The sequence below is a fragment of the Cryptomeria japonica genome, chromosome 10 (genome assembly GCF_030272615.1).
Source record: "Cryptomeria japonica chromosome 10, Sugi_1.0, whole genome shotgun sequence".
Lineage (NCBI taxonomy): Eukaryota > Viridiplantae > Streptophyta > Pinopsida > Cupressales > Cupressaceae > Cryptomeria > Cryptomeria japonica.
This window is the reverse complement of record NC_081414.1, coordinates 172,439,822-172,459,822: the sequence shown is the minus strand read 5'-3', so window position 1 is coordinate 172,459,822 and position 20,001 is coordinate 172,439,822. Positions and strand designations below refer to the sequence as shown.

The following is a 20,001-nucleotide window of genomic DNA, read 5'->3' as shown; positions in this document are numbered from 1 at the left end:
TATCTCTAATTTCGCCAAGAGTGGTTAACGTGGGTCCAAGTCTTGGGCGTGGGGTTTAACTCTTGCATTGGGCGCTACATTGGGTCCACATGAAGATGAAATGCGATGCAAATGGGATGTGGAATTTGCATTTGAATTTGAATGGTGAGAAGTTATAAATAAGAGCCTTGGGCTCTCATTTGGGATATCTTGAAAATCTGTAATGTTATGCTGCCGGATTGGCGACAGAACTTGAGGCTTCGGAGTGCATCTCCCTAGTGCTACCCAGTTTCGTACTTGAAATACAGTACCTAGCTGTGCCTTGTATTCTTCTACCATTTTCAGAGCTTTGCCATTGACATCTTGGTGTTGCAACGATTCTGGAACTTGCTGGTTTTGCTTGTGGCTGAAGCACATTTTTGTTCACATCTCTCTGCTGGAGCGTCTAACAGTTATGGGTATCATTCCTATCTTCCTTCCCAGCACTGGCAAACAAGTTTGTAAGTTTTTAGCACGTTTGTTTGAGTATTGAATTAATTATGCAAAATCGAAATTCCTAGTCTAGGCATGGGTTTTCTGCCTTGCATTGGGATGCGTGCAAATTAGATAAGGGTCTTTTTGGGGTGTTGTTTTGATTGGTTACCATTGCATATGTTGTACGGTGGGTTTGGGACTGGTTTGAGCTAATTCGGATGAAAAATGAGGGAGTTATGAATATTTTGGCATTTATCTAGGCTGCTGGTCTGTGTTTCCAGCCTGCAGATTGGTTGTAACAGAAATTTATATATTTATCATAGAAATCTGCATCACTCTCCTTCTATCATTTCTATTATTGTAAGGTTAGGTAGTAGTACTACTAACCAATTCTCTCTTTGTAATTCTCATCTCGCTGAATAAGTGGAAGAGGCTGGCTTGCCTCCTGATATGCAATAATTTGTAATTTCAGTCCTCCCGCTGAACAAGTGGTCGAGTGATAAGTTCAATGTTTTTGGTCCTCCCGCTGAAATATGCGGTAGAGTGATTGTTAATGTAATGTCCTCCCGCTGAAATACGCGGTAGAGTGATTGAACTTCAGTTTCTTGTAATCTTTCCCTTGGTCGGTTTACCGCCGATGCTGACGATCCCCGGAACACCGTATGCTCTCACCCTCCCAGTCTGGGCTCTCGGTGAACAAAAGGTGGAAGGGTTCCCTTTCAGTTGTTTTGCTTATTACTCTAACCTTAACGGGTCAATTGTTGTGGTTGAATTGTTACTGGCCTAAAAAAACAAAAAAAAAATTAGTGGGATATTACATGTCTTCCTTGCGGTTTTGGAGAGCCAAATGCCTGTGCCAGAAGGTTGGGCAAATTGCTCATCAACCAATTTACCACCGAGCTTACACCAAGCGCACTCCACACAGCGTCCTCTGGAACATCTTCAGTGGTGGCTTCCCTTCGTACGTGTGTTTCAATCGCCACCTGGAGGATGCAGGAGAAATCTTTCGTGAGTGCTAGTTCTCCCTCGAACAGTTCTTCAGGTTCTTCGTCCGGGTTACTACTTGTCCCTTCGGCCAATGGTTGTCCCATTCTCCGTGTGCCATGTAGTATACTCCCGTGCTCCGGATAAATTTCGGCAACGACACCAGATGTTTTCCCTCTAGGTGAACAGTTTAGAACATACAGATAGAATACTCAATGCAAAACAATAATGCCATAGATACCAGATAAGATCAAGCAAATATAAGAGATACTATTCCATTCATAATCATGTGTGTCTTTACAAGTGACCTTCTGTGGTATATAAAGGAACCGAGGGGGTGCGACGGCAAGGAACCGAGGGGGTGCGAGGGGCAACCGTCGCACCCGTAACTACCATCCCTCGGTTACCATACTAACAAAGACAAGTACTACTTAATTAACTACGGTTTTATTCTCGTACAATATTACCGCTAACACCAACCTCGGAGGTCATCCAAATCTGCAAAAGAAATGAATAAATTTAAGTTAGAGTCTGCATTTCAGGTGTGATTTTGGAGTTTGGTAGCTAAGTATATCATGATTTTCACTCTTTCTTTCCAACACTTAGCCTTAAAATTGAGGTTTTCAACATTCTAATATTCCGAAAATCTTAAGAAAACCCCTGAAAATCGCCAAATTTAAGAAGTTCAAGGTCTGATTTCAATCAAAAATTAGAACCTGAGGGCAAACTATGTCCAAGAAAATTTAATTAAATTCATTCTAACTCGCTTATGGGGCAGAAAATGAGAAAGAAAAGAAGGGAAATTAGTTGAATTTGTTCTTTCTCTTTGAAAACTTTGAAAAGAATCAGGTAAGAAAACCAATTATCTACCTATAAGATTCATTTTCACCTTCAAAAATGAGAAAGAAGAGAAAAGATGCTGCTTAAGATAGAAAATCAGAGGTCTACCTCAGAAAATTTGTGAATTTGTTCTTCAAAACAGTCAAGAATCTTCCTCAATCTGTGTATGAACTTGTGAAAAATGTTGAAAATCTAAAAATCTCCCTTGAAATCACCTCAACCTACAGAAAATACTTCAAAAGCTTCTCCACTTCTTCAAAACTTCTCTCGAAATACTCTCTCAACACGACCAATACTCACAGTGACTAGCATGGGGTCCATGGCTGACATACCAAGTGGTTTTGCCGCTGGCTCGCAACTTTCCTGGCCGATGATGTTGTCGCCGACTACATTTGTGAGGGCCATTTTCAATTGTGGCATAGTCTGCATAAAGTCAAATACTCGTACTGGTACGGTAGCTTGCAACATTTGTTTATTATAGTTTTCTCGGACTCCAACCGTCATGGAGTACAGGCGGCATCATGTGAGGCCCTTCGCTCTTCTGCCATTGCCCATTCAACATCCGCCTTTGCCTCTCGGAGTCTTTCCTTCTCTGTATGGGGATTGGGGTACACTGCCTTTTTGCTCTATAACCTCGTGATTGCTAGTACCTCATCGTCTGGCTCCTTGATGTCTAGCATATTCACTCCATTCTACTTCGGGCAGTTCGTATCTTCATGGTTTCCCAGTCCACACCATTTACACAACAAGTTCCCATTGTTGTTACCGATTAGACATTCACAAGCAAAGTGACCCCACTTGTTGCTCTTTCAACACTGAATCATGGGTCTCCCTTTAGCATCATACTGAATTTTGCTTCTCGACGTGTTGTTAGAACAATTGTTCCCTCGCCGGTTGTTACGATACCCTCCTGGTGAGGCATCGGAGTTTTCTAGTGGTTTGGGTGGTGTAGTTGGCGGGTTAGCCTGTTCCCCTTGGGAGTAGAGCACTTGTGTGCTCCTTGTTTTCAAGTTGTATGAGCATTCCTTGGTGGAATGGCTCAGTACTTGACAGATGTCACAGAATAGTTTTTTCGGGCAAGTACCCTTGGTATGACCTACTTTGCAATTGGCACACCACACTTCTTTGTTTTCCTTGGCACTCTCCCTCCCTGTCGTCAATTCCTTCATCATCTAGAGCATATCCTTCCATAGGGCTTGCACGGTCTTTGACTCTCCGTCACTACTTCCATCTATACTGTCATCATCACTCGCCCTTTGCTTTCCTTTGGATGTTTTGCTTTCGCTTTCAATATCCATTGCATGGTTATAGGCTTCATCGTATGATGGCGAAGGCACCACTTTCATTTTCCTTCTCGAGGATGGAGCAAGTCCTTCTATGAACCATCTTTTCTTCAAGACATCAGTCGAATGGTGTTCCATTTTGTTCAGCAATTCTTCCAGCCTACGATTGTAAGCCCAAACTCTTTCACTTTTGCCTTGCTTGGTATTTTAGATTTCGGCCACAATCTCGTTGTCATCCCTCAGGAGTTTGAATTCCTCCTGGAATGCCTTCTTCAAATCACTCCATCTCGTCTTGTGCTAGGCGTCGAGGTTTGCGTACCACTCAATGGCAATCCCCCGAAGGGTATCAAGAAACGCCTTCAGCCAGTAGTCTTGGTCATCTTGGCCATTTGCCTCCCATATCGTTATACATGTTTTACAATGCCGCACAGGGTCCTCTGACCCGTCACCTGTGAATCTTGGGAGTTTTTTTGCCTCTCCGGATTATTCTGCAACATTGTCCTTGCCTAGAAGGTATGTGTGCTGCCTGGAAGGTGCTATGTGCCGCCTGGAAGGTACTATATGCGTTCGACCAAATTGGACCGCTCTACTCGTCGCGTTCTGCTGCCTCACTTGCACTCTCGACCACACGCGAGCTCTTTACACATCCACCTTTTGCGTCTTCTGCACCTTGGTCACATTCATTTCTGTATTCTCTCCTTCCTGGAGTCTTCGGCTCAGACACTTATTTTTTATTGCTCTGCCAGAGATAGATTCCCAATTCTATACAAATTGGTTCCAAAAATTTCGGCAACCTCACCCTCAAGGTCCCAGATTCCCAATTCTATACAAATTGGTTCCAAAAATTTCGGCAACCTCACCCTCAAGGTCCCGTACTACCTCTTCATCACATTCGGAGTGTTCAGACGGGTTGTTCTTAGACTCGATTCCGGACTCTTCACTCAATGTCGAATGTGTGGCCTGGTCGACGAGATCTTCCTCTGCTACATCCAAAAGTGGTAGGTTCCTCGAAACCTCTCCCAACTGGTTCCACGTACACAGTTTCTGCCTCTCCCGACTACGGCTCCGATTCACACTCTGACTCTTTCTTCACTTTTCCAGACTCAACGAGCCTTCAACAATTTCCCTTAGCTGCCATCTCCACTCACTTTGTTCTCTTATACAGAGGGATCTCGGTACTAATCCTTCCCCTACCTCTCGGGTGGTACTAGTACATCATCGGTCTTTGTTCGGCCGTAGGGGCATTAATTGCCAGGGATATGGTGTCTGCTCGTATCCCTCTCTTCCTCTTCCCTATGGTTTCGTTCTTCGTACCTCTGCAGTATCTGCTACCGACGACGTTCATGATTGCTTTCCTCCCTTCGGTCTTGCAGTTCAATGAGGTTTCGCGCCAACAACCTCCGAAGGCTCCCGAGAAGATCAAATACAACAGGGTTGACCATGAGTTTGCCACTACTGTGCCTTCAAGGACATCTCTCTCTCGAGCTTCCCTCTGCACATCCTGGGTGACCAAAACCTTCCACAGGTCCACCAAATCTTCCGTCAACTGATCCTCTTGTACTTTTGCCTGCATCACCTCTTTGTGTGTATCTCTTTCAGTTACTATCAATTGTTGATTGAATGGTCGGCCCATTAGTGCTTACTGCCTACCACCATATTGATCTCCGAATTCGTAATGATAACGGCGCCAAAATGTTAACTCCCTACGGTGTCAGTTTAGATTACAGAAGTAAACAGAGTACAACAAGTACATGAACAATTCAACAAATAACATTCAGAGAATAATCACGAAACATGTAAACATAATTGGAATTCACAATATTTGGCCGAATAATATAACTTTATTGCATAATGTAATAGATAGTACAACAGTAAGCAAAATATTTCTTCAATCATAATCCCCCTATTCCCAATACAATGCCAGAATATATACCCCTCGGTCGGTTGGTGAAGAGTCCGACCGCCGGAAACTACCAACTACCTACGGGAACTAATTACCCATTACATTGCCATAAAACATAACAAACATACTTTATTTAGTTGCAGCATAATTGTCATCTACAAGTTGCTTTCAGACGAATGTTTGTAATTTTTGTATGGTTTCAGTGAATTTGAGTCGGTGCTCAAACTAAAGCTATTGTGTTAGTAGATTGAAGTTGTGCTCTCAGTGAGTTGGTGCTCACTTTTGTATTTTGGGTTGGTGCCCATTTGCTAATGAAAATTGTGCGCCATGGTTTTTTACCTGAAAGGGTTTCCCACAAGAAAATTGGTGTTTGCGTCTTGTTGTTTTCTCTCTCTATGTTTTATGAGGTTTCATGTTTTTATACTGATTCACCCCCCCCCCCTCTCACTATTTTTTGTGTGCATTTCACAAAGGAATCTCCAAATGTCTAAAATCGTATGCATTTCCAACCTTAATGATGTATTGTACTCATTATGCAAATCTGGTTCTCCACCAAAGTTATTTATAGATTTGTAAACTGTTCTAGAAAACTTGCCACCAAAACAACATTCCATCAGATTTCAAATTTTATAATTGCGTAATTGTAGATTGGGTGGCTTGCCTTTAGTAATCATAGTAATTTGATATGTAACCTAATCACCATACGATCTCACCTTGCCCATTCTAGGATTTCAGTGATCAAAAGGTGTGAAGGTTCATGCATTAACATTGCGAAATTTCCACAATTCAAAAAAAATAGTTCCAAACATTACATACACCATTACGTGTCCACCTCCTCAAAATTCCTCCTCCTTTCTACACTCATTGTTACACCTACACACAAATCAGCACAAACTACATTATGGGAATCAAGAGTTCCTAGAGAGATCTCCACATCCTCTACCTCTTGTGCACATTGTTGCACCAAATCCGCCATCTTCATGTTCTCCAAAGGTCACACTACTATTTATGCTACATCTTTCCCTTCCACTACAATTTGAAAAAATGTTAAGCTACTTCTACTTTTTCTTTCTTAAAGGCTGCCTCCAATTGCCTTCCTATTCCTCTTGTCTCCTCTTCCAATAGGAGACTCTCTTCACCTTCCTCTACCTCTCTATCATATATGAGGACCTCATAGACCACCATTTCAGCTCTCAAATCTGCTTCATCCTCCAAAGGTACTTCTACAACAACACTTTTTTCTTCTAGATCAGCAACTCACACATACATAGTTTCTAAAATTACATCATAGAATTCCTCTACATAGTTATTCATGCTCAACTACTTTTGTCTTAGGTCTTGGAGCCTCTTCAATAGCTCCAACTAGTAATCTCCAGGAAGAGAATTCCTCTTTAACCTTGCAACCATCTAGTTCAACCAAGTGATTCTCACTTCCCATGTCATCACACTATATATTTGCAATTTTCTTCACCAAAGGGCTGCATACCCCTTGAGTTTGGTCTATCATGGATATTCTCATACTCAAAAGACTTTTCCAACTCACTAAACTAGTCGATAAATTCTTCCAAATCCAATGCATAAAAAAAATTAGGGACTTCCATCTTCTATGAGCCCTCTATAACTGTAATGTCCCACTTTGAAATATAATTTAATAATAAATAATAATAAAATTAAAATACAAAAGAATAAATATTAAAATATAAAAGAATATAATTAAATATAATTAAAATTTGATTAAAGTTAATGAAAGGTCAAAAGGCATGAAATGATAAGTTGTGACTTCCTCAAACATGAGATATAAAAGGGAGAAGAGAAACTCATTTGATGGGGGGAGAATTTGGAAAAATGAGAAGTGCAGATCTGATTTAAATAAGAAGTGCAGATCTGATTATAAAAGATTATGTCCCTTCCAAAGGGCAGAAATAATGAAGAGTTGCACTCTTTCAAAAGGTGCTAATGGTGAAAGGGTGTGTCTCTTGCCAAAGGGCATTACGTTGGTGGAGAAGAAAACAAAGTATTAAGGATAAGCGATTACCGGAGAAAGGAAGGACTCTGACACCACTGTTGCTGCCTCAGTCCACATCTACACCCTGACTAACACGATAGGGGTATAAAACAACCAAAGAAATTCAGAAAGAAGACGTTTCAGGTATGTCTTCATCTCCTAAAGGAATGGTAATAATTGTTGCTAAGATATTGCAAAGAGTTATAATGCCAAATTCGCGTGTGCTTGTATTAAACCGTAATTATTCATCATTCAACCTGTATAACATATTAAACTGCAACTATGTATGTGAATTGATAGAGCTGTGCATTTCTAGTAATTAAACTTAATGTCATATATGTATTTACGATCCCAAGCGGTCACAATCTGATACGCATAAGCAGTTTATAATAGTAATAAATATGAATAATGTTATGCTAAGGAATTGACACTAGACTTTCACAGTACGTCTGATATATTTTGATATACATAAGTAGATTATTATTAAAGTTAAACCACAAATGGCATAAGCGAGCTCCTTAATGATTTCCTTTTCTGTTCACCTGATATAATAACCATAAGATCATACATAAATTGGATAAAGCGAACTGCTGAAATACTGACAGATTATTTTACAGATCTGAAACTAAAACATACTATACAATCTTATGTCAATAACAATAAAAATGAATCTACTCACTAATTTGCTAAAAATCCCAGGAAGGCAGAGTGGTTGGGAGAGGAGGATAACCCTGTCTCAGTTGTCCACCTACTAATCCATGTAAGATCAGTAGGCCAGTAGGGCTTATGACTGCTACTGGGCCTGGGACTGGCCATTAATAAGCCCCTCTACAATCTGAAACTTCCTTGGTTTAATAATTTTAGGGTGAGACAAGGAATAAATTGCGGGGATAAGACCCACACCACTAATAGCAAGCCAAAGGGGCATCATGACTGCCTTTAGATCCAGAGTGGGATGGATGGGCTAACCGGATCATTCCCTGTGCTACCAACTATGGTTATTAAAGGAAAAAAAATGTTATAAACCATATAAGTTGCAATTGAATAAATCTTGTTTCCGCTGCATATGTATAATCTGAAAAAAGTAATTTCTGTATGTTCTACTGTGATTTTTCTTTGAATGAACAAGTAAATATAAGATTATAAACCAAATTGAATTATTAATTCAATATTAGAAAGAAGACTATGTTTCTCTGTTATGACTATCGGTATCTAAGAAGTTGGAAAATGCGATATTTAAGATAGTTTGTCTCCTAATCAATTTAGTTTAAGTCATAAGTATGTTGAGATGGATTAATTATGGGGAAAACAAAGCTAGACCTAGTAGGGGACATTACAGTAACTAGCCTTCTCCTTCATCAAAAGATTGCCCATTTTTGCTTCATCATTGCCATCTCCTCCATCATTGTCAAGATTCCTTCTATGGCCAACAACCAGAACAGCTATCTCATTTCAGAGTTCATTTTGGAGTTGCTTCAGCATATCCTCCACATTGTTCATTTAAGGACCTCAGCTTCTTTGGAGGCATGATATCATACACAAAAGAGACAAACAACTCAAAACCCCAAATCTAGACAAGACACTTTGCATAGCAAATCTCCTAGAAAACTAAACCCTATCAAATGCCACTTGATGCCTCCCTCTTCACAACTCTCTGGAATTGCAAGACTCTCACACCTACAATAACTCTGCTTGAAACTCATAACACACATCCCAACAAAAAAAACCTCACTCTAATACCATTTGGTGCAATCTAGGAATGTGGATCAAATGAAAGATAACCTAACCTGGCAGCCACTCATTGCAACAACAGATCACACATCCAGCAGAAGCAAAAACAATGCTTTTTTCATCAATTTAAATAAAAATCTATCTTCACAGGCTACAATAGGCTGATAGAAGCCTACACTCATCAGAGATACAATCTCTCATGCTCTCCCAACTATGACTTACAACAACAAATCTCAACACTACCATTTTGCGCCAAGTCCTACACACAAACATGATATGACACTCTATACGTCCCTTCCCTAGGTCTGCACACAAACATCTAGTCGCAGGCCCCTTCAATGGCTACACTCTAGACTATATCCCACAAGTCTTGAATGCATTCCATACGAAATAAAAAAGTACTTTTATTATCTTGAGTGACCATAGAAATTAGCAATTGTTTCTCTTTGCTTCTTGATTCAATATGCCTTTGATCTACCCTAGGTGATGACTTTCCAACAGCCAAGAATTCTAATGATCTGCGTGGTTGCCAGCAATTAACACCAATTGAAAATGCCTACGTGCAAAGAAAAATAAATAATGGTTAAAAGATTACTACTCAAACAAAAGGCCACCAAGAGATGAAAACAAAATGCACATCCCTATATGAAGATATTTTGCCACCAAAAGGAATAAGAAGGCCAATATTCTGCACATGCGAATTGTTAGTTTGAGAGTCAACAAGAAAGGCATACAACCAAGAAAACCACATGATCACTACTGATAGGATGTAAACAAAAAGTACTCAATCTAGATTCCAGACAAAGTCAGGTGTCTTTTGGAGTTCACATCATCATGAGCCATCATTGCCAGTTGTTATTTTTACCTTAATACTAAAGCTTTCCGAGATGCTATTGAAGTCATAATTGCTGCCAAAGTCACAATTGTTGTTGAAGTTGTTTGATGTTGAAGTCAAACAGGCTAATGCTGCTGAAGTGACTCGTGATGCTGTCAAAGTCATACATAGGCTAATGTTGTCGAAGCCATACAAGCTGATTCTGCCAAGATGCAACAGTGTTCTCTTTTGCTACCAAAGTTAGCCAGACCAATCTTAGACCTCAAGAATCATACAAGCATATAAAAAAAAATGCACACACAAAGCCAAATGTATCTCTAAATACCTTTATTGTGATTTAAGTGATGCAAGATTGCTTGTAGACCCAAATGCTCCTACATCAGAAGTGTGTAATTTTTCAAAAGAAAATTACACATGAATGAAGGGCAGAATAAGAATATTAGCAGGCTGACGTCCAGGGTAGCTACCAAGCAATGCCAAGTGGTCTTTGAAAGAGAAGTTAGGGAACTCTTTTCCTTATGTCCTTCAAAATTCAGCTTCTTTCTTTGGGACCAAAAAGCCTCCCAAAATGAGAAGGTATAAGCAGAAACGTATCATACAGATAGAAGGATGTTGAAAATCACAATATCAAACCTCCAAGCACTGACCAAAAAGTCCAAGAAATGAATTCCACATGTCAAGGCATGACAAAAGACAACAGTGGGCCATCAACATAGCTGATATGCTTGAACCAATGAAGGTTGGAAAAGAATCTGCAGGACAGAGTTCCCTGCTGGCAAATCTGTCACTGTAATGATAATCATATGGCAGTCATTTTTAACATGATATTGGATGGGAAATTAAGTAGTGTTCCACGGAGTTTCCTGATTGGGGGATGGGGGAATGTAGAAACGGGTTTCCGGGCCAGGGGGACCAAGGGCCTAAATTTGGGGATGGCAAGGGGATGGTGGGGGGACAACGGCGGAGTGGCGGTGGGGAGGCGGCGCTGATATAAAAGTAGAGCTGAATTGAAATCTTCAAGGTAAAATCTGCAATATAACATCTCTGTGAGTGCCCCATGAAAGGCCAAGTAGTTTTCATGAAGTTAAAGGTTGCAATCAATATGTAATGGCATGCAATCAGTGATCCAGTGGCGTCCCTGCCAGAGGTGGCAGAAGTGGTGCTGCTGTGGGGGGATGTTTCCCCCAAGTCCCCAAGTCTTGGAAACATCCTCCTATAGGGGACGTGGTTTTTTTTGGGGAGACGCATCCCCGTGGAACACTGAAATTAAGCAAAACAAAACAAATATATGGACTGAAAAATCCATCAAGGACCAACTGCGTGACTACCAGTTCTAGCCAGAAGGGAATAGACATCACAGCCATAAGATTTTTACAACAGATGGGATTGCATCTTCAAGCCACAACTACTTTGACATAGCTGGATAAAAAACATGGTTTTCTCATTGTAGAGGGGTTCCATTTGGCAGTTGCAAGCAGATCCTGGCAACATAGAAGATTGTCTTAAAGCAAGCGGCAGCTGTAAGATTATTGTAGGAGTCACCAGCAGTTAGCCTTTGTGGTCTATTGCTCCTTAGAGAGTCAATCTTCTTTAAATATTGCATTGTACTTGGTCAATTATTAAAAGAAACATAAGGCATGATCTTTTCCTTGCTGGAGCTTTATCAAATTAGTTTTCTCTAAAGTATATCTTAAGTGAATTTTGTGTGTGATTGTTGTAGCTGAAATCCTCTGGTATTAGCTCAATTTCCATTAATTAAGGAAAAATTACTGTAAATTGTCACATGCTTTCAGTTGGTTTGAACCACACATACAGCATTATTGCTGAAGTAACATCAGAGAGAACATTTATTTAATTCATTTTGGATCTATGTTGGTGAGTTGTTGATCTGCAAGCAGGGAGGATATTCCTCTCACTTGCTTATCAACAACAGATACTACTTGAATAAGGTCTGCAAATGCCTTCAACGCTACTTTTTTCCTACCAGAGAATGGTTATTTAAACAATGTTTCCTGTTCATCGAACTTGCATCAACATAGAATGGGCATAACAGAGTGATAGAACTGCAATGAAGAGCACACACAACTGAAACAAGGAGATTTATGCCTGGAGAAACCCTAAACAGGTAAAAACTCCAGAAGAGTAAACATAAGATCCTCACGCCACTATATTTCAGTATTATACAGATGCTACAATGCCATCAGGGCATTTACAGACCTCAATTATAGCTTAACCAAGCTCCTAACACCTGCTATTAGCCTGAGCACCATCCAAACCCTGGTTTTCTACATCTCAGTCATGAGAAATGTAAACAAGAAGGTTTTTCAATGAGTATTCAAATCTCTCCAACATGTTAAAAACCCCATTTACAAGAAGCTTATGTTTCTCCAAAAAATTCCCACATACAAGACATGGAATATAAAATGCCAGAAAGAGGATTTGAAATGGCAAAACCCTTCATATTCCATGAACTGCTTGCTTCAATTTCATTTTTTACTGGGCAGAAAACATTTTCACCACCTAAAAAAAGAGATGATTTCACTAAAAGTGGTTTTGCACTTCAATTGGAAATCTGCACGTCAATTTCAAGTAGCCTATGAGATGGCCTAGAACATCCCAAACATGTAACTGACCAAAACACTGTTCCTCCTGCATCCAAACCCACTGAAAAACAATGAATTGTCAAAGATAATGCGTATGACAACTCCAAACAGCTGATGAGGCCAACTTGACCCCAATAGCCCAACAGCTCTGATACAATTTATGGATCAGTTGTCTTAGGAATATCCTAAGCGTTTTGTGAATATATTAGTGCCACAAAAGTAGCAAAAACAATCCTATTTACTATGGTAGATCTAAGCAAATTGAAACCCATCATCACTTCATCGGGCCTTCAGGAAGAAGGCGCAAGAGGATGAAATTTGCGTAACATACTATTTAGATGAAGATCACATAGCGGGTTTTACTCAAAAAACTAAGAATTTTTTCAGCAAAATTGAAAGTAAAACTTGGTGTAAAAGCCACTTAAAGGGTTTGGAGAGTGTTAGGAATAATGCTAATTTGTGATTGTATTTAAATGTGTTCTGTATTAAAAAACTTGGTGTAAAGGCCATTAGGCAATTGGAAAATCATGTGACAATACGTCCTAGAGATAAAGCAAATTCTGTTAGAAAATGAAGGCACCATACAATACGTCCTAGAGATAAAGCAAATTCTGTTAGAAAATGAAGGCACCATGTTAGCTAGAAATCAATACCAGTTAGGCGATTGCAGGAACATGAATCACCTATGCTGTAATATCCCCGTTTTCGTGAGCATCAGAGTTCGAGGGATTAGCCTATTATTTGGACTCTTGTAGGCTAACATTCGGGATAGAGAGTCTCAGTGGCAGTTTCACTTCTTCAATTCAGTCTTGGTTTCAGTTCCAAGGCCTTTGCAGTCAGTGTATGGGCTTCGTTGAGAGACTTTCTATTTATAGAAAGTCAATTTGGCAGTTGTGCTATTTTTAGTCAGGGCACCTGGACACATGGGGGTTATTCAGTGTTGACTCCAGCTTCAAACAACACGTCAAAAGACTGAATAATGAAGGAGATATTAATATTTTAGTGGTTAAGTTATTTATTTAACTTATGTGCTTATATTATAAAGTCATAAAGTGACTTTAATAAATTTATTGCCACTTAAATATTATTAAGTGACTTTATTAAATTACAAGTCACTTAAATTTTATTAAGTAACTTTTGAAAAGCCACTTAAATGAATTGTGCGCCCAAGGTGAATATAACTATGGAGATGGGCATGGCTTTTGGGAAGTCGTTCTTTTTGGAGTTATAAGGAGAATTAGCAATTCAAACTCATTATTATTGATTATTGATTATTTGACATTGCTTCTATTTTGCTCTGTGGTATTCCTTGACAAGGGTTTCAGAGGTTTGGCCATTGGAGAACGGAAATTCTTCGTGGATCTGTGATTGTGACGCTGTGGAAGATCAGCTGAATTATTGCAATTGTGAAGGCTTCATTCAGGAGTCTTATTGTGCTTCATCAGAGGTTAATTTATTCAGTTATTTGCAGATTTTGAATAAGAAGAGGGGCATTCAGGTTTAGACGTCCCATTTGCAGCATTTTGAATTCAATAAAGGCAGTCGTACACTTCTCCTTGTTGGCCGTACACTTTCAGCTTGCCATGTGGGGGTTCCAGGAAGGACGTTTTTGGCTGGAGGCTGAAATGCCTCTCTAATTTCTATTATGAGTGCACAGTTCCCAACACCTAGCCGATTTAGGCTATTTCATCACCTTTCTGGCTCAGAGAAATCACTTTCTGGTCTTGTACACCAATTTTGGTCAGTTTCCCAGTTTTGGCTAGCAAACACCAGAATTCTTCATTTAAAATAAGCTAAGGACCTACGGGTATGCAATTAGCAGTAGAATTTATTGTAGCAGTTATCTTATTCATAATATAGTTTCAGTTGCTCTCAATTTCATTTCTATTTGGTTCTATGTGCAATTCTTGCCTGGCACATGTGTTATTTTTGCTTTAAAATTGTTCAAAAACCGTGAAAATCCAAAAACACAACAGCAATGGTATTTCAGGAGAGTTAGAACCAGCAGGGTTCCTACATATGCATTCAGGCATGCAATCTCATTTTATTGTGTGATGAAGTGAAGGGTTTCCTCAGCTTAGGTTTTCTTTCTAGAAAGTTTTATATTAGCTTGAGAACCAACATTAAGTCCTGTCATTTATTGAAAATTATTCAATCAATGCTACATTTTTGTCACAGCATATATTGCTTTTGTCTTTTCTTAACACCCATACTAGGTTACCTACTCTGAGCATAAGCTGCAGGCTTGGTATATCCTCTGCTGTGAATCATATTATGTTTGGTGTTTAGCTCTGGTGTATGCTGAGATGAAATCCAAATACAGCGTCCTTCCTCTCTGCCAACTCGTTGGAAAGTTGATGTAGACTGAGAACACTACTGAAGCTTGTTTCTGTAATACTAAATATATAAATATCAATTAGACAGAACGTCCAACATTTTTTGTGCAGAGAGGCACATTCTGCGGACCAGACACCCTGCATCCACAATTGTCAATGTAAGTGCACTGTGTCAGCTTGAAAACATAGGAACTGGACCTTGCGTCTTTTGGATATCTCTTGCATGCCAGAGCTGAGCCAAGAGGCACATGTACTTACTAGTAGTTAAAAACCACGGCAAGATGTCCAAATTTTATCACATGCTCTCTATCAAAGAATTATAATATAACAACACCACCTGATCAAATGCTGATTTGTCTGCTCATCCCATTTTCTAAAATATATATAAAACTGGCCATCAATATGATAAAACCTTACCATTTGCACGAGGCAATACAAATACTCTACTAAATTCCTAAAACTACTAGGTTTCTTTCTTCTCGCTGCAACAGAGCCATAGGATTTTCTTATGGGTCCAAGGGCTTGAGCTGGAACAGAAATGAATGGAACGTTCTTACAGGTCATTAGGGTTTGGATGTTATGGCAATAAGGGACACTCACAAGAACTTGACTTATCTTTAAATTTCCACATCAGAAGTATATATACCATAACTCCAACGGACATATAGTGAGATTGTGATGTAAATCACGGGATTCATTCCTGCAATACCCCATATTCACGTATCTGAAGAACGAGTTATTTCCAGTATTACCCATGTCTAGGAAATTTCATTCCAGCATAAGCCATGTTTGTAAAGCATAAGAATGTGGCACATTCCAGTGTGGTCTGGATTTGCAATCCAAACTTATCTCCATGACCCATAAACTCACCAAAGTTACCAAGCACAAAAAAAAGATAGCCATGTAATATTTTGAAATCTATTTTATCTAATTGCAGAGCATTATTGCCTACATGAACCCACATTTCATTTGTTTAATCAAATTCAGCAATTGAATTTTTTTATCATGAAAAAAAAAACTGGCTAATCAAGACTTAACAAATAAGAGATCCACGAACAACTAACCTGCCTCGCTCTTCAATTTATTAGTTTCCTCTCGTTTTTGGAGCCTCTTCTTCCTGTCAGCCTTAACTTTCTCCAGCAGCTCCTCATCATCATCAGCCTCCAGAATCCCATATGCAGGAGAAGAAGAATCCACCAGTGGAAAGGCCAAGCTTGATAATGCAAACGAGCCCAACAACTTAAATGCCAAATCTCTTCTTGATATTGATGTTTTCAAATTTGAATGAGAAGTTTTGGGCGTCTGGAGTAAAGCTGTATCTGTTATTGATTGGCATATGATTGCAGAATGCTTGCCTCTTGGCAAATTGTAAACAGGGAGTGAAAATGCAGTTGGGTATGGGCGTATGGTGGCCATTGGTGATTTGAACGGCTCACAAACTTTGTAGATAGCAGCAGACTGTTTAAATATAATCCCCTGTTTTAAGTTGCTACGAGGCGGACAACTAGAAGGAAAAGAGGATCATATCAGTCTAATCCTTTTTCAATTGGCATGTCTTGTGTAACGGGGAAATATCACATTCCCGGGACCTCTAAGTGCAATCTAACGGTAATATCTATCTAGCATTTTGGATGTCCATCTCATCGCCTTCTTTATTATTATTAATTAAAAGGAACTTAAAGATATATAGAGTTTGAATTTTTTTAATTAATAAATAAGGTTAAATGAGCATGTTAAACAAATAGTATGACAATTAAGATTCGTTAAAAAAGTTAATTAAATAATATAATAATTTTTATTTTTATTTTTATGAATAGGCAATTTTTATTATTAAAAGAAAAGTATTCATGATATTTGATATTTTATTGATTTTATATAAATATTTTGAAAAATCTATGTAGAAGTTGTTAAGATATTATTTTGGAGGCATTTATTTTATTTGTTTGTTATTTCACTTAAATTACATAAAATAACAAGTAAAATTAAATAGGCACATAGAGATATTGCAAGTCTAAATCCTAACTCTAACCTTATATGTAATTCAATTTGTAATTTAATGGTAACCCAAAGTCAACCCTAACCCAAATTGCATTGTAATCATATGTGTAACCATAATTGAACCCTAACTCAAGTTGATGTTGGCCCTAATTGAACGTTAACCCCTATCAAACTCTAAGCATAACACCATGCATAATTATAAGCATAATTTAACCCTAACTATAATTGAATTGTAAATCATATTAAACTGTATTTGAACCCTAACTATAACCCTAATTGAACCAAAAACTTAATTTGAAACTTATATTCTTCACTTCACCTTATTTAACTTAAAGTTGCTTCTTTTCTTTCCTAATATTCAAGAGGTTTGGAGGTATTAATGAGCGGCCTAGTAGGATTACCAATATGTCACATGTGGGAATGTTTCCTAAGTCAACCCACAAATATGTGTGTAATTTTGAGTAGTTTATGGACAATTTTAAGGAGAATGGTAATGGATCAAATGATGGGTTATAATATCTTATATGTTTTCATTCTATTAGATGAAGATGCTATTAGGCACTCCATGGCCTGTGAAACCACCTAATTTTGACAAATCAATAGTGTCAGGATAGATTAAACTATAAGAAACTTTTCTAGGTCCGACCTTGTTCAATGACATGAGTTTCAAACTTCACTTTCGATAAATGATCAGGTTTTCTCCTTTCTCCCACCCTAAAAAAGATGAAGTATTAGAAATAAAGAGATCTACTTCAGATTATCCAGATAAAAATCTTTTTAAGAGGTAACTATCTATGTTCTGTATAGAAATTTTGAAGAATACTTTCCTACCAGGAAAGTACTTCACGTCTTTAGGATCCGATGCTACACTGCTGCTCAATAGCCTAGTAAATCAACCCTATTACATAAATTGAATCCTTTTTTTTGCCCATGAGCAGATTTACTATTCCTCTTAATTATCTTCTTCTCAATATGTATTATGTTTGTTTAAAATCTCATGAATGCTTATCTCATATGTGGATCATCTACTTTGTCCATGATATATCCCTGCAACTATCCACATATACGTCATGTTTGGCACACTTCGATAAAATTACTAAAACAACCATGATAATGGTTGCCTAAGTTGGACTAGATACAATCCTAAGGAAAAATTCATTTAGATTCTTAAGGAGTTCATCATATTCAAGTGTTCCTGTTAAAATTATAGCATCAACAGATAAAGAATCAACAATGAAATATATCAGTTTACCACCTCACTATTAATTATCATGATCAAATAAAGAATGTTTTCGATCGGCATGAATAAATATCATATTGATTTCATTATCGATCAAGTAATGATCGATCAACATTGCTTACATTGTATATACGTTGAATACCTTTCTTATCAGCATATTAAACATATGTTAGTGACTATTCATAAAATGGTATTCATAATGTTGTTTAAGTGTTATCGTTGAGGAGGCACGTCTTGAGCGGACATGCCTCCACTTTGTGGAGACATGTCAACTCAAGACATGCCCCCCACCCCCGATACAAGTATATATGCAAACCCAATAAGGCAATATTAAGCAATTAAAATTGAACATTTCAGCTTTGTTTGGACCTACAAAACACAGTCTTCATTAGAATCATAAATCACATATATTCAAAAATATTAATTACAATCTATCAACTATCAAATCTGAGAGGAGTACGATCTATATTGACATGGTATCAGAGCCAGGTTAAGGAGGATCCAAGTAGCGATCGAACTTGAGATATTAAGATTTAAATCTAAGTACATCATATTCCTCTATGGCGAGTGTAATCAGATTCGAAGATAGGCTAGAAGGAGGAAATAACTTCTCATCATGGAAGTTCAGGATTATGATGATATTATACGAGAATAAAGTTGAGTCATTTGTGAAAGAAAATAAAGCAGAACTAGAGAATGATCCCGAGAAGACGACATGAATTGAAGGAAATGAAAAGGCCATGAAAATCATAGTTGATAGAGTTAGAGATCATATCGTGCCAATCTTGACAAAACAAGAGACCACATATCATATGTTTAAGTCACTTGAAAGCACATATGAAATAAATAATTTCAACAGGACCTTGGCTCTAAAGAGAGAAATCAATCATATAAGTATGAACAAAGGAGAATATATCAACGCATACTTTATGAGAATATCTACACTAAGGGATCAGATATCAACACTTGGATACCAGATTGAAAGTAAGAATCTAACACTTATTGCCTTAGATGGTCTACCAAATTCCTGGGAGACATTTGTTCAAGGCATTAGTGCAAGGTCTAAATTTCCAAAGTTTAACCGGGTAAGATCAGACTGCCTTCAAGAGGAATCGAGACAGACAAAGAAAGGATTCAATCAGAAGAACATAGATGAATATCTCCATGTCTTGAATGCCAATTCTCACAAGAAAGGAAAGAAGAAGCACTTCAAGAAGAAGAAAAGCCACCATGGGAAGGGTTCATCCAAGAAAGATGTTTCACAAATCCAATGTTTCAAATGCGATTAGTATGGGAACTATGCAGTCAGATGTCCTGATAGAACAAAGCAACAAAGCATCATTTGCCAAAGTAGGAAAGTCTAAGACAGAGCATGAATCCGAGAAATATGTATTCTACTCTGCACTTTCAAACCAAGTATCAAATAAATCCAACACTTGGGTTATGGATAGTGGATCATCAAGACATATCACTGGGTTCAGGGAAATCTTAAACTCCATGGCAGAAGAAACTGATGAGGAAGTGACAATTGGAGATGACTCTACACATCCAATCAGAGGTGTTGGAACATGTATCATCAAATTGAACTCCGGTATCTCTATTCAACTCACCGGAGTATTGTTTGTACCAGGTATCAAGAGGAACTTGATTTCCATATCTGCACTTGAAGACAATGGATATAGGGTTACCTTCATGGATAGTAAAGTGTTGGCATGGCCAAAGAACTCTATTATTAAGAAGGCTCAAACCTTAGGTTATAGACAAGGATATCTATATAAATTATGTACTGA

At 38.3% G+C, this 20,001-nt stretch overlaps 1 protein-coding gene across 1 annotated transcript in view; it reads right to left on the bottom strand.

The window, feature by feature from the left end:
- Positions 1 to 16,545, bottom strand: part of LOC131047648 (thylakoid lumenal 16.5 kDa protein, chloroplastic) — an 82,460-nt gene extending 65,915 nt beyond the window's left edge. The window contains exon 1 of the mRNA XM_057981437.2: positions 16,038 to 16,545. Coding sequence (XP_057837420.2) covers positions 16,038 to 16,389 — 352 coding nt within the window. The 5' untranslated portion in view covers positions 16,390 to 16,545. The remainder of the gene's footprint in view (positions 1 to 16,037) is intronic.
- Between the last annotated feature and the right edge of the window lie 3,456 nt (positions 16,546 to 20,001).